Source organism: Spea bombifrons, chromosome 2 (genome assembly GCF_027358695.1).
Source record: "Spea bombifrons isolate aSpeBom1 chromosome 2, aSpeBom1.2.pri, whole genome shotgun sequence".
In the NCBI taxonomy this organism is placed as follows: Eukaryota; Metazoa; Chordata; class Amphibia; order Anura; family Pelobatidae; genus Spea; species Spea bombifrons.
In genome coordinates this window covers 19,016,882-19,029,864 of record NC_071088.1, presented here as the reverse complement: position 1 = coordinate 19,029,864, position 12,983 = coordinate 19,016,882, and the positions used below count along the sequence as shown (strand labels likewise).

Genomic DNA, 12,983 nt, shown 5'->3' with positions numbered 1-12,983 from the left:
CAGTACGATTTGATCTGCCGTCCGAAACATCAAAAACCGAGTATTAGACGATTATACAAGACAGCATCCTGCGTATCCGAAGACTCCATTGGCTCCGTTATGTCACATGACAACTGTCTTGGTCACATGGCAGGGAAAAGAGGACGTTGTCGCCTGAAAGCAGCATGTTACAGGGCACCGTGCGTTTGTTATGTCGCTCCCTTATAGGACTAAGATCTTGGCGGGTGGAGGCAATCTCGGGTGGTCTCGTAGTTCCACAGCGGGCAGTCCGTAGCAGGAATATTGCATCCTGCTGCAGACATACGTCATTGTTGTGTGTAGATACATGGAGCAAACATGGCAAGTCCAGGGACAGCAGGAAAGGGTCCTTTCTCATGGCTGCCACAGGTGAGCCGGTCCCTTGCTGAGGTTTGGGGGCAGTCTGTTGCGGTAAGCCATGCTACTGGCTTGTTCTTTGTATTCCCGACTCTTTGCCTGTGATATTCACTTCATAATCGAGTAATTGTTACAGTTTATTGAAATGAAGCAAACACAAATTTTACACTTCATAGTAAAAATATGTAAATGTTGAGTTAACACCCCCCCCCCAAAAAAAAGCTAATGGTAATTTTGTTTAAATTGTGTGGCTGAGGAAGAGTTACGTAATTCAAACTGCTGGTAGATTCGTAGGTGTTAATGTTAAAATGTGAATTTCCATTGATTTAAATCAGAGGTTCTCAAACTGCGTCCCTCCAGCTGCTGCAGGACTACATCTCCCATACTCCTCAGCCAGCCCCTTAGTTGAAGGGGCATTATGGGAGATGTAGTCCTGCAGCAGCTGGAGGGCCGCAGTTTGAGAACCCCTGATTTAAATAAACAATACAAAACATCAAAGTGAGTAAAGTTTTTTTTTTTTTTTTTTCTGCATCTAGTGAGAAATACAAGTAGAGCTTACCTTCTGCCCTCTGCCGACACCACTGGTTGAAACTGGTTTCAGTGGCAGCTTTTTGTGGTTGTGAAAGGCATTGGGAGCTAATTGAGGGAAGTCATTTATGTAAACTATTTTAAACATTGCCTAATCCTGTGTCAAACCAGCAAAAAATATATCCGGGGTTTGGTTGCTCTTTACCCGTTGTAAAGCTTATTGATGGCAAAATAACCCCTATTAATGATTGAGCTGCAGTGTTGCTTGTGCTTTTATTGCAAGTACAAAAGCATTCAAAAATAATACAGTCCTACGAATCACAGTTTTGATATTTGCAACAAGGAAGAATTTTCTGACTCGGCTGTGGATTGTGTTGAGAGAAGGCACATGGGCCATACCAGAGTTGGCTGGAACCCCTTCTATTAATTAGGGTTTAGGTCCTCTCAAGAATCAGGATGGGCTCCTTTGAGAACTTGATGTCTCTAGTGACTCTAATGCACCTATTGGCTCACCCACCATTTGGTTAGCACCAAATAATCATATCTTAGTGATAGAATGATGTTCACTTGCTTGTAGTTAGACCTTTACATTTTTCTATTCTTGTATTTCTCTTCTTCTAGTATTTTCCCTGTTTTCTAAACTTCTTGGCAATAAAGAAGAGGAAGAGATTACCGAATCAGAAGAAAGAATAATATATCTTTTAAAGAAAGCCAAGGTACTGTACAAAGAAATGTAAAGAAGAAAAAAAAGGCAGGTAATGGCAAACGGTGATTTTATGTAATGTTATTAAATGTGTCCAAATTCCAATGTGTGCCTTGCTGCTTTAGTGATTCTGATGGTTATATCTGTGTGTGTGTGCATATATATATATATATATAGATAGATCTATCTATATATATATATAAAATAATATATATATAAAATAATTTGTGAGTGAGGTGTTCACGGGGAGATATGTTGTAGCCCCTTCCCTCCCTGGTAAAACCAAGGGAGGGCCGGATCTTGTTGGTCCCTCCTCGCAAGCAGAGGGACAACTGAAATCGATCTCATAGATTTCTATGAGAACAAATGTTTACAGCGTGAACCAGGGATGTCGTATCAACATATTTACAATATGTGGGTTTCATTAAGATTCTTCCCTGTTTGATGTACACACACAAATTACACATCTTTTTTTTTGAGAACACATAGGGCTTTTGTTTGAAACCATATAAAAAGGCAATTTTCTTAGGCTTTCTTCTACATTTTAGATGTGGAACCGAATTTATTTTCATTAACATCCTCTGATTACAAACATACCCTCCATAACCTATAGGGTAGTATTTTTAGTAGTTATGGCTTAAAGGGTTTGGGGGTAGTTTACATGTAGAACTAAGGCAATGGGATGTAAGAGTTTTTATTTTTATAATTGTTATTTTTTTGCACTGCCATCAGTGCAATATGGATAGAGATCACTCTAGGGACCTCTCTGACATGTCACAGGGACATCGCTTAGCTCACTTTATTGTTTGTTTTTTTTATTTAATTTTTGTAATTTATTTTTCAAATATATTTTTTTTTTTTACATTTCCCCCCACTTCCCTCACCTTCTTCCCTTCGATCCCCCTGAATTGATCACACTGTAATCACTAAGGAATTATCCTTGGACTTGCATTAGACATTGCAATATGTGTGATGAGCCAGTAGACAGACCCTGCAGGGGATATCCTGTCCTCTGATGACATCAGCAATTATTGGGCATTCCTTATGTAACGGCTTACTGTTGCTCCACAGGCAGCCATTACAAACAGTCATTAGGAACCCAGCACTGCTGACGGGGGAGTCCAGGCTGTCAAAAGACCGCCGTTGAAAGAAACTCTTTAAACTCTTTCAATGCTGAGGTTCCATTGGAGCACAGCATTGACTGATATTTAGTCCCCACAAGCTTGTGGGGACAAATGTTAACCCCTGCAATGCCACGAATACGCATTGAAGGGGTTAACGCTGCACTGTCGCACTCATGGAGCGATCGGGCAGCGGGGGAGGGTTGGGGCTGGTCTCCACACTCATGTGGAGACCGAAGAACCCTCTCCCCCTGTCCCTGAAGCTGCCTCTGGCAGCTGGGACCCAATTGCTGGTCTATAGACCAGCCACTGCAGGGGGGAGTCTCTCTGATGACTGATGTAGGCTTCCGTGCCTACAGGAGTCATCACAGGGCTTGTGGGGGCTCATTACAAAATGGGAATTAACCCCTAAAATGCCACGATCGCGGCATTGAAGGGGTTAACGCTGCACTTTCGCTCTCATGGAGCAATCAGGCAGCTGGGGGGTGTTGGGTCAGGTCCCCACACTTGTGTGGGGACCCAATCAACACTCAACCAGCTTCCCTGAAGCTGCCTGTGGCAGCTGAAAACGCGATTGCTGGCTTTCCTGCAACCGCGTTTTCAGCCTACAGGATCTGTCCGTGGGAGTGATCTCGGGGGCGGGCTCTGAGTGGCTGTGCTGTCTGCCCAGACTCCTGGGCAGACAGCAGCAGCAGCAGCGCCCCCGCGTGGCAATTTTTTGTGGCTGTAACAGGCTGACAAACACCTAGTCGCCAGGACAAAATTCTCTGTCGACCTGGCGCCTGGGATTTGTCGAGCCCTGTCCTAAGAGGCTTTATTAAATGTACATCCATTGGGGACTGAAGGGAGTTAATAAGGAAAGTACCTGATAAGTGTGGAGCATGAAGTGAGCTTCAGACAAGTTGTCATTGGTAACATGCTTGTTAAAAGAACAAATGAGCGGTTGCACATCCAGGAGGAAGCCGAAATGAAGGCAGCAATCAACGTGATAGTCAAAAATGAAAAACTTTATTCACGTCCTTGACAACAATAAAAAAGGCTTCTGTAGGGTCACACCTCACGCTTGACTCGTTTAGCACTAGCGTGCTTATTCCAAAGCAGTGCTTGTTAAGCCTGAGAATGAAGAGCTCCTGCCATGGACATCATCGTCTTTTCGGAGAAGTTCGCAGTCCTATTCTGTGCCAATCTGAATGTTAATACAGGGGTCAGTAATGGAATGAAATGGAAGAAAGACTTATGTTCATTTTGGCTTTATCCTAGAACCACTGAAATTGAAATGCCACCACAGTAATTACAGGTGCACAGAATGTCACTTTTGTAATTTTGAGTAAACCTCAATAACTGCTGTGTTGTCCCACACTCCTGCCCATGTCAAAATTAGATATCATAGTGAATGCAACATATGAAGGTCACGGATCACATAAGTGATGTTTTTTCAATGCTTCGTTCACTTATGTTATTGTCGAACATCTGACAGCCCCAATGTAAAATGTACATGCGCTGGTTAACACTGAAAAGAGGATCTGTAAAGGTAAATAATGAATAATTCAGTGGTAATATTTTGATAACATAGACTTTAAGAAACTGTTACTAAACTATATATGTTTGTGTTGCGTGGTAATTGAAATCTCATGTTTCTTATCCTTAGTTGAGCATTATGAAAAGTGAGATGGATGAAGCAGAGGAGATCCTCCATCAGGCACTTTATTTGGCCCAGGAGTCAGACAGCAAGAGAGGGATCATCTATACTTATGACCTGGTAATTGTGTGCAGCTCACGTAGAAACTGGATTTTTTGCCCCTTAAAACTTGTGTGAATGTATGAGCAGTATTAATTCCGCAAGATGTTTTGAACAAGATATTAGTTATGTATTTTAATAGAAGAATAGATTTAGGGCTGCAACTATTATTTTCATAATCGTTTAGTTGGCTGATTATTTTTTTTCGATTTATTGGACTAAAAGAAATACAAATTTTTCGTTTATTTAAAATAATGTAAGGAACAAACTGGGTGTTAAAACAAACATCAGAATAAAAAACCGATCACATGACCGAAAGGTCATGTGATCATAGAAGCCCCAGCGGAAGTGAAGGGCAGTAGCGGAGGTTGTCTGTGCGCATCACGCAGGCATTCACCCAGCTCTGATGGGAACCTGTATCCCTCTGGTACCCTTCACTTCCACTGGGGCTTCTATGGTGGAGCACCAGAAGGTCATGTCACGCCGGCACTCAGTCATAGAAGCACCAGCGGAAGTGAAGGGCAGTAGCCGAGGTTGTTTGCGCGCATTGTGCAGATGCCCCCCGGCTTCTATTTGAGGTCGGATTCAACTAATCGATAATGAAATTTATAAAGATTGAATTTCTCTTTTTTCTGGTTTATTTACATATGCTAACTAAACTGAAATTTTCATTGAACTGCCTTTTCTGGGATGTAATTGGTTAGCAGACTCAAATATAGGTACCATGATAAAGGAGGCTCAAACAGGTTTATCCAGAATATCCTTGGTGAAAATGTTTAAATTGTGGCAGCCCAGTGCTGTTTCTCCCTGGTAATATGGAGATTTTAGATTCTTTATACTCCATTCTGATTAAGAAGTTATCCAAACTTGCTGCATTAAAATGTGTTAATTTTTATACTTCCAGATGGCCAACTTGGCTTTTCTCAGGGGCCAGCTTGACAATGTGAGTACAAATATAAAATTAATTATGGTAAAATTAAAACATACCTAAAATGTACATCATGCTATGAAATAATGGGTTTTACAGCTAAATTCAGCAACGGTATCAATACACAGTAATAGTGTATTAGTGTACAATAGTAACCAGATTGGTTCAGTGGTTTCCAAAAACCCCAGCATTTTAGGTGCAAAGAGCAAAAGATGATTTATCACATGTACAATTATGTAGTTGTTTTACTTTGCGTATCACTTTTATTCTTCGATGCAGTTTGTTTTGGCTTTTCTGAACCTAACTAGATGTGTGATGCTAAGCTGTGAATAAAGGAAGACATATTGGTCCAACTTCTGTTTGATTTATTCAGTTCCAGATCTCAGGATTGCTTTTTGGCATTTTTTGAATTGTTTTATCGTTTTATACAGTACCAGAAAATTTGGAGATGTTAAGATATTTGTGCATTGCAGATTAGATGTTGCAGCATACAGATATTACCGTTCACTATAACTAAGAGTCCCAAACCCTGAAAACACTTCTAGCCTGTTATCCCTTCTCTACCAAACATTATAGTAGGCACTATACATTGTACAGCTGTTACTTCTAGACTCTTCCACTTCACAATAATAGAGCAGTGGACCGACTGACTTGTGGCAAAGGTGGCATCCTATAACAGTGTAACATTTAATGTCACTGAGCTCTTCAGTACGACCCATTCTACTGCCAGTGTCGAGATGGCTGCCTATGTGTTTGATTTTATACACCTGTTAGTAAAGACCTGTTAATTTGGCATGTATTAAAAGGAGTATTCACTGGGACTCACGGGAGGAAGATATTATTCTGCTTCTTTACAGTTCCATGGTGAGACCCTACTTTGAATATGCAGTTCAATTCTGGGTGCCTTTTCTTTAAAAAGGCATTATGGAACTAGAGAAAGTTCAGAAGAGGGCTACAAAACTAATAAGGGGAATGGAAAGTTTTAGTTATCAAGAAAGGCTAAAAAAAAGTTAAATTTAAACACGGGGAAAAAAGCGTCTTAGAGGGGATGTGGTATTATATAAATACGTACAAGGCCCATACAAAGGGCTTTCTAAAGAGCTGTTCATTAATAGAACGTTACAAACGACAAGAGGTCAGCAGAGGGAATTTTTTTGCCGTAAGGACAATAAAAGTATGGAATTCACTGCCTGAAAAGGTGGTGCTAACAAATAGATTAGACACAGGGGCCTGGATACTTTTTAATGAAGCAGAACCTAGAGGGCAATGTATGATAGTATAGGAATTAATCTTTATTTAGTGCTTGTTGATCCAAGGAGACATCTGATTGCCATTTGGAGTAAAGAAGGATTTTTTCCCCATTGAAAGCACAAATCGAAATTGATGACATAAGTTTTTTTTGCCTTCTTTTGGATCTACAGCGGTAAACAAGGAATAGGAAAAGGGTTGAGCTTGATGAACACAAGTCTTTTCTCAACCTAAACTACTATAAAAAAAGTGTGCTCTCTATACTTATACTATAATTAGGAACAGTGTATAGGTAATAGTGTTTTGATTGTATTGGTGGGCACTAAATCTGTTTCCTGCTTCATGTAGGAAAAGGAGGGGAGACGAATCCTCTAGAAATACCTTTTAGAAAGTATCAAATTAGCTCACAACCAAGCCTGTGTGTGCCACGCTAAACCACATTTAAATACAGTGTTTTATACAGTTAATACAATGTGGTACTGAAGAACTAGGCTTTGTTTCATATGGTTTCCGTATTTGCTCAATTATAAGACGACCCTGATTATAAGATGGCCCTTCAAAATTATTATTATTAATTCACATGTAAACTATTTGTCATACTTAATAACTATGATTGAGAATTTTTTTTTGCTTTTATTTCTTTTTATTTGCCACTCCGCCCCCATATATGCACATCTGCCCCCAGATATGCCTTATATGCCACTCTGCCCCCCAGAAATGCCTTATACCCCCTATATGCCAATCTGCTTCCATAATAAGCCACTCTACCCTCAGATATGCCTTATACCTCCTATATGCCACTCTGCCTCCCTGACATGAATTTTAACCCCCTATTTGCCACTCTGCCTCCCAGATATGCCTTATATACCCCTAAATGCTACTCTGCTTCCAGAAATCCCTTCTACCCCCATATGCCACTCTGCCTCCCTGATATTTCTTTTAACTCCCTATATGCCACTCTGCCTCCAGAAAGACCTTATACACCCCATATTGCCACTCTTACCATCCACCAACTTACCAGTGCATCCCTAGACTTGTCCCCTGTGCTTCACATTCCTTGGTGTGTAGTGGGGGCAGCCGATGGAGGTACGCACGATGCACCTCCGCCGGGGCTTTTATGACCGAGTACCAGAAGGTCATGTGATGCCATCGCTCCGCCATAGAAGCCCCAGAGGAAGTGCCAGCAGCAGCGGAGGTTGTCTGCACACATCGCACAGGCGTCCACTGGCTGCCAGAGAGAAGGGGGATCTGGATCTTAGTCTTGTAGTCAGACCTCTATTTGAGGTCGGATTATAAGACAACCTCAAATATAAGACTATGGTTATTTGCTCTGAAAAAACCTTGTCTTATAATCGAGCAAATACGGTATATATCTTTCGAGAGACCATACTCAAACATCATGGACTTCATAAAATTAAAAATATTTTTCATTTTTCTTAAAGTCAGAAAAGCTTTTCAAGGCAGCAATGACCTACATGCTTGATGGAGGTGTTAAACAGGTATGCCCAATTTAATTTCTCTTTCTAGCAAGATCATTATTATCCTTCAGATGTTTTGATACGTTTGTGTTGTTTCCAGGATGATAACTCTTTCATTGAGATATCACTGAAGTTGGCCTGTATCTATGCAGAGCAAAACAAGTAAGTAATAGTAGCCAGCCATCTATATACTAAGAGGCCATAATAGAATTGTATTCCAGCCTTTTATGGTGAAAACAAACTTGGATTTCCTTTTCATGTCTCAGAAATGAACTGGCTGTGGCCGGATACCAATTCTGTATCCTGAGTCTTAAGGAGAAGATAGAGAGGGAGGACGGAATGCTGGATCTACCAGGTCAGACCTCTGTCCATCACATACAGTTCAATGTACATGTATCAGTTTGTAAGACTTGTCCTGTTTCCCCTAACAGCAGAGGAAAAGTCCAACACTCGTCTACTCCTGGGTCTCTGTCTGGATTCGTATGGACGTTACCTAATGAGCATTGCACAATTTGCAGAAGCACAAGGAATGTATGAAAAAGCTCTGCAGATCTGTAAGGAGGAGCAGGGGGAGCTGCACCCACAGGTGAACAAGGAAAGCAACCAGTGCAATGCAGAGCCTTCACTATATGTTAAATACCGTATTTGCTCGATTATAAGACGAGGTTTTTTTCAGAGCAAATGCTCTGAAAAATACCCCTCGTCTTATAATCGGGGTCGTCTTCTAATCAGACCTCAAATAGAGGTCTGATTAGGAGACTAAGATCCAGATCCCCCGCACCGCTGCAGGGGACCTGGATCCTCCTGTCGTCGCCCCCCCCCACACACACACACACACACTTACCGGTGCTTCCGGAGGTGAAGTTGGCAGCGGGGGTTTGTATGCGTCCGTCGCAAATACCTTCCCCGACTGTCAGAGTTCAAGAGTTCCTGATCTCTGACAGCCGGGGAAGGTATTTGCGACGGACGCATACAAACCCCCGCTGCCAACTCCACCTCCTTCCGGCTGCCGCGGAATGAGACGTCAACCCGCTCCCCCGGCAATACAGCAGGGAATTGGAAGCACCGGTAAGTAAGTAAGTGTGTGTGTGTGTGTGTGTGTAGGGCATTTCTGGAATGCCTTACACCCCTATATGCCACTCTGGCACTTAGGGGGTTAAAAGGCATATTATGGGGCAGAGTGGCATATAGGGAGGTATAAGGCATTTCAGGAGGCAGAGTGGCGTTAAGGGGGCATTTAATAGTGCACTCTGCCTCCTGAAATGCCTTATACCTCCCTATATGCCACTCTGCCCCATAATATGCCTTTTAACCCCCTAAATGCCAGAGTGGCATATAGGGGTATAAGGCATTTCTGGAGGCAGAGTGCTCTATATAATGCCTTTTAACTCCCTTAATGCCACTCTGCCTCCTGAAATGCCTTATACCTCCCTATATGCCACTCTGCCCCATAATATGCCTTTTAACCCCCTAAATGCCAGAGTGGCATATAGGGGTATAAGGCATTTCTGGAGGCAGAGTGCTCTATATAATGCCTTTTAACTCCCTTAATACCACTCTGCCTCCTGGAATGCCTTATACCTCCCTATATGCCACTCTGCCCCATAATATGCATTTTAACCCCCTAAATGCCAGAATGGGATATAGGGGTATAAGGCATTTCTGGAGGCAGAGTGGCACATAGGGGGTCAAAAGGCATACCATGGGGCACAGTGGCATATAGAGGGTTAAAAGGCATATCATGGGCCACAGTGCCATATTGGTGTGGCAAGCCTGGGGGCAGATGTGCGTAACTGGGGGACAGGTTGGAAAATACAAGAAATAAAAACAAAAAAAAAATATTTTTCTCAATCATAGCTTTTATTAAAAAAAATAGTTTACATGAATTAACATTTACTGGTAAAACTTTTTTCCTTTAGGGTCGTCTTATATTCAGGCTTTTTCTTTTTTTCCTAAGTTAATATTCAGATTTTGGGGGGTCGTCTTATAATCAGGGTCGTCTTATAATCGAGCAAATACGGTAATACATAGAACAAACTGTACATTTTTTTGTAACTATTAACCGTGTTTTTCCTCTGGTTTTCATGACCATTTTTCTGTTGTGTGTTTTTTGTAGACTGTGACCTTGATGAATGATTTGGCAACTGTGTTGGCTGCACAGGGCTTCCACAATGAGGCATGTGACTATGTGAGCCAAGCTTTTGAGCTGGCAAAAAAAACAGATCATCCTGATCAACATGTGGTGCTCAGTAACCTGGCCATGATTCTTATGGAGAAAGGTAAGGTTTCTGTACTTCCCTTGAACAAACAAGTGGGGAACGAAGGTATCTGAGTATTTCAATTAAAATGCATTTAATGCAGCTTAAGTTCCCCAACCCAAATGAGAAGTGAAAGTGTGAAGGGCATGTATTCTGCCAACTGCCTTTGTTGTTAAATACTTTTGCTTCTTACTTTCACTTCCACTGAGAATTCTGCTTACTGAACAGCCACCACAATCTACATAATCATCACCACTTTGTAATACTGTTTTTTTTTTCTATGTTCTCACGGCCACCCTTCTGGCATTGAAATCCGAGTCGTCTTCTGAATGATTTTGAATATATAAACATTAAAACAAATTAGGTGTTTACTAAACCGTAGGTGTGTAGTTTACTAACAGTCAAAACACTAACTTCACAAATTCACTTATTCGTTAAAAGCAAGTTGGTTAGTACGTTTTTTCAACTTATGTATTATTATAAACTAAAAATTCTGCGTTATAATAGTCTGTATCTTAACTCTGGTGAACACTTCTTCACATGCAGAAAAGACCTGTGTGGTTTTAGCAAAACCTTTTTTTTATCTATGCTTGTCTAGTTTTAATGAATTAAAGTTTATGTATCATTTGCATAAATTGGTTCTCAGGAGCAGATCACTTAGCTGCAGCAGAAAAGAATTTGAAGGAAGCTCTGAAGATTGCTGAGGAGAAAAAGGACTTTGCTTCTATTAAATATATCCAAGAGGAACTGTTTGAACTTGACAGGAGGAAGAAACGCAGTTGAGATGATCCAAAGATTGTATTTAAATACAGCTACATGTTCCATTGCAAAAATTATTTCTAGTTTTTCCGAGCTTTACTCCATGTGCGTACTTTTTTTGTCATCTGATGAGTTTGACAGATGGAGACAGCACCACCAGTGGTTAAAGGTTTTGCACAAGCACCATTTCTTTGTGCTCAGAACATTTCTATAATTTAAAAAAAGTATGCTGTTCCATGACCTTAACTTTTCATAATTCATATTAGCTTTCTATATTTTTGTTTGCATACTGAAATAACCTAAAACTGGTATTTAATGATTTAAATATTCTGTATACATTTAGCCATACCATTTTTCATTTAATTAATGTGGAACTTCCATAATTTTATCCTACTATTTATAGGTTCATGGGTACTTAAGTGAAATGGAAATAAGTAATAAAGTTTCTCTTCATGCAGTTTTTCAGACAAATATTATGTACATGTTCCTTACAAAACCATATGAATGCATTGTGGTAATTACCCAATAATGCTGAAGCACCTATACTTAATACCTGTCACTGTAAGAGGTACTGTACCCAACAGATTTCCTGCTAAGATGTATCTCCCCTCTCTCTCTCCTTTATCTCATATGATTTAGGTTATGGAGTAGCCAGGGCTGCAATCCTTTAAGAGATAGAGTACAGCACATTACATGATATATTAACACTCAATATGGATGACAGCTATGGAGGGGGCACCCAATATCAATACACCACTTACTTTAGATTTTATTTTTAATTACAAAACGCTTTATTTAATGCCAAACATAATTTCTCACTGAAATAGACAAAACTTTAAAAAATTAAGCGTGCTCCTCCAATAGACAATAGACATGACATCACAAATTACATCATCAATAAGATAGTGATGACATTAAAAAGGTATTTCACTGAAGTGTGTCTGTTGTAAGTGGTATCTTGCTCCAGTGTTTTCTTGTGTTTGTCAGTTTCCTGGGTTATGTTTTCTTGCAAGGTGTATTTGTTGTGTTGCAGTTCGTACTGTTTTTGTTTTGTTTTCGTGCAGTGTGTTTGACATGAGTTTTTTTTCCCCAGTGACTACTATATACATCATATGACCAAATGTATGTGGACACCCCTCCTAATTATTTACTTTAGGGGTTTCAGCCATATCAACGGCTAATGGGTGTATGAAATCAAGCACATAGGGACACCATCCCCATAGACCCACATTGCCAGTAGAATGGGTTCATCTTTGCAAATCGAATCGTGAGATTTTTTAAGTGCATTATCTCCCCTGGAAATATATAAGAAGAGTTGATGAACCCCCCAAAGACCGATGCACCAGAAAAATCCAATGGTGCCTTTGCGCAAGGATATTAGACAGTGCAGACATCTCTTTGGGACTGGCTCCAGTGAAGAAACTGGATATCTCTCTACACTACTCACAGAGAGCATTTAAATGAAAGCAACAAAGAAGATGCACACTGTAAAAACCTCTGCACACGTGCGCCGTACACCTACAAAAGAAGAACTTTTTTCAAAAGCTTCTAGATTTCTTCCTGTGCTGCAGGATTAGCTGAGAGTAGTTACCATCGGTGATCTGGAACAAATCATCTTGATCGAATCACCCTCTGCTCTCCTTTGCAAAGCTTCCACTTATTTGTTCAAATAAAATGTAAATACATTTTATCAATTAAATCAATAAAATAGTAAATCAATTTTATCACAATATACCTAGCTCCTGGGTTCAGGTTATAAAGACCAAAGTTTTTTTTAGTTACATGTAAATGAGATTCTCGTTTATATGTGTACCAGCGACAGCCACATTTTAACCCCTTAAATCCTG

The 12,983-nt window shown here is 40.5% G+C and overlaps 1 protein-coding gene across 2 annotated transcripts; it reads left to right on the top strand.

The window, feature by feature from the left end:
- The first annotated feature begins 222 nt into the window (after positions 1–222).
- Positions 223–11,455, top strand: TTC19 (tetratricopeptide repeat domain 19). 2 transcript variants are annotated; one of them, XM_053456830.1, is made up of 10 exons: positions 223–387; positions 1,525–1,619; positions 4,376–4,486; positions 5,370–5,408; positions 8,084–8,140; positions 8,220–8,281; positions 8,386–8,474; positions 8,554–8,705; positions 10,236–10,398; positions 11,024–11,455. In XM_053456830.1, exons 1-10 carry the CDS (start codon positions 375–377, stop codon positions 11,158–11,160), a joined length of 918 nt encoding a protein of 305 aa, XP_053312805.1. In that variant the 5' UTR covers positions 223–374; the 3' UTR covers positions 11,161–11,455. The 2 variants fall into 2 exon arrangements, with proteins under 2 accessions (XP_053312805.1, XP_053312804.1); XM_053456829.1 differs by having other exon boundaries at positions 8,551–8,705.
- Positions 11,456–12,983: the final 1,528 nt, after the last annotated feature.

Coding starts and splice junctions, on each gene's coding strand:
- TTC19 (XM_053456829.1), top strand. Junction 4,487..5,369: donor TCATCTATACTTATGACCTG/GTAATTGTGTGC, acceptor TTATACTTCCAG/ATGGCCAACTTGGCTTTTCT. Junction 8,141..8,219: donor TTGATGGAGGTGTTAAACAG/GTATGCCCAATT, acceptor TGTTGTTTCCAG/GATGATAACTCTTTCATTGA.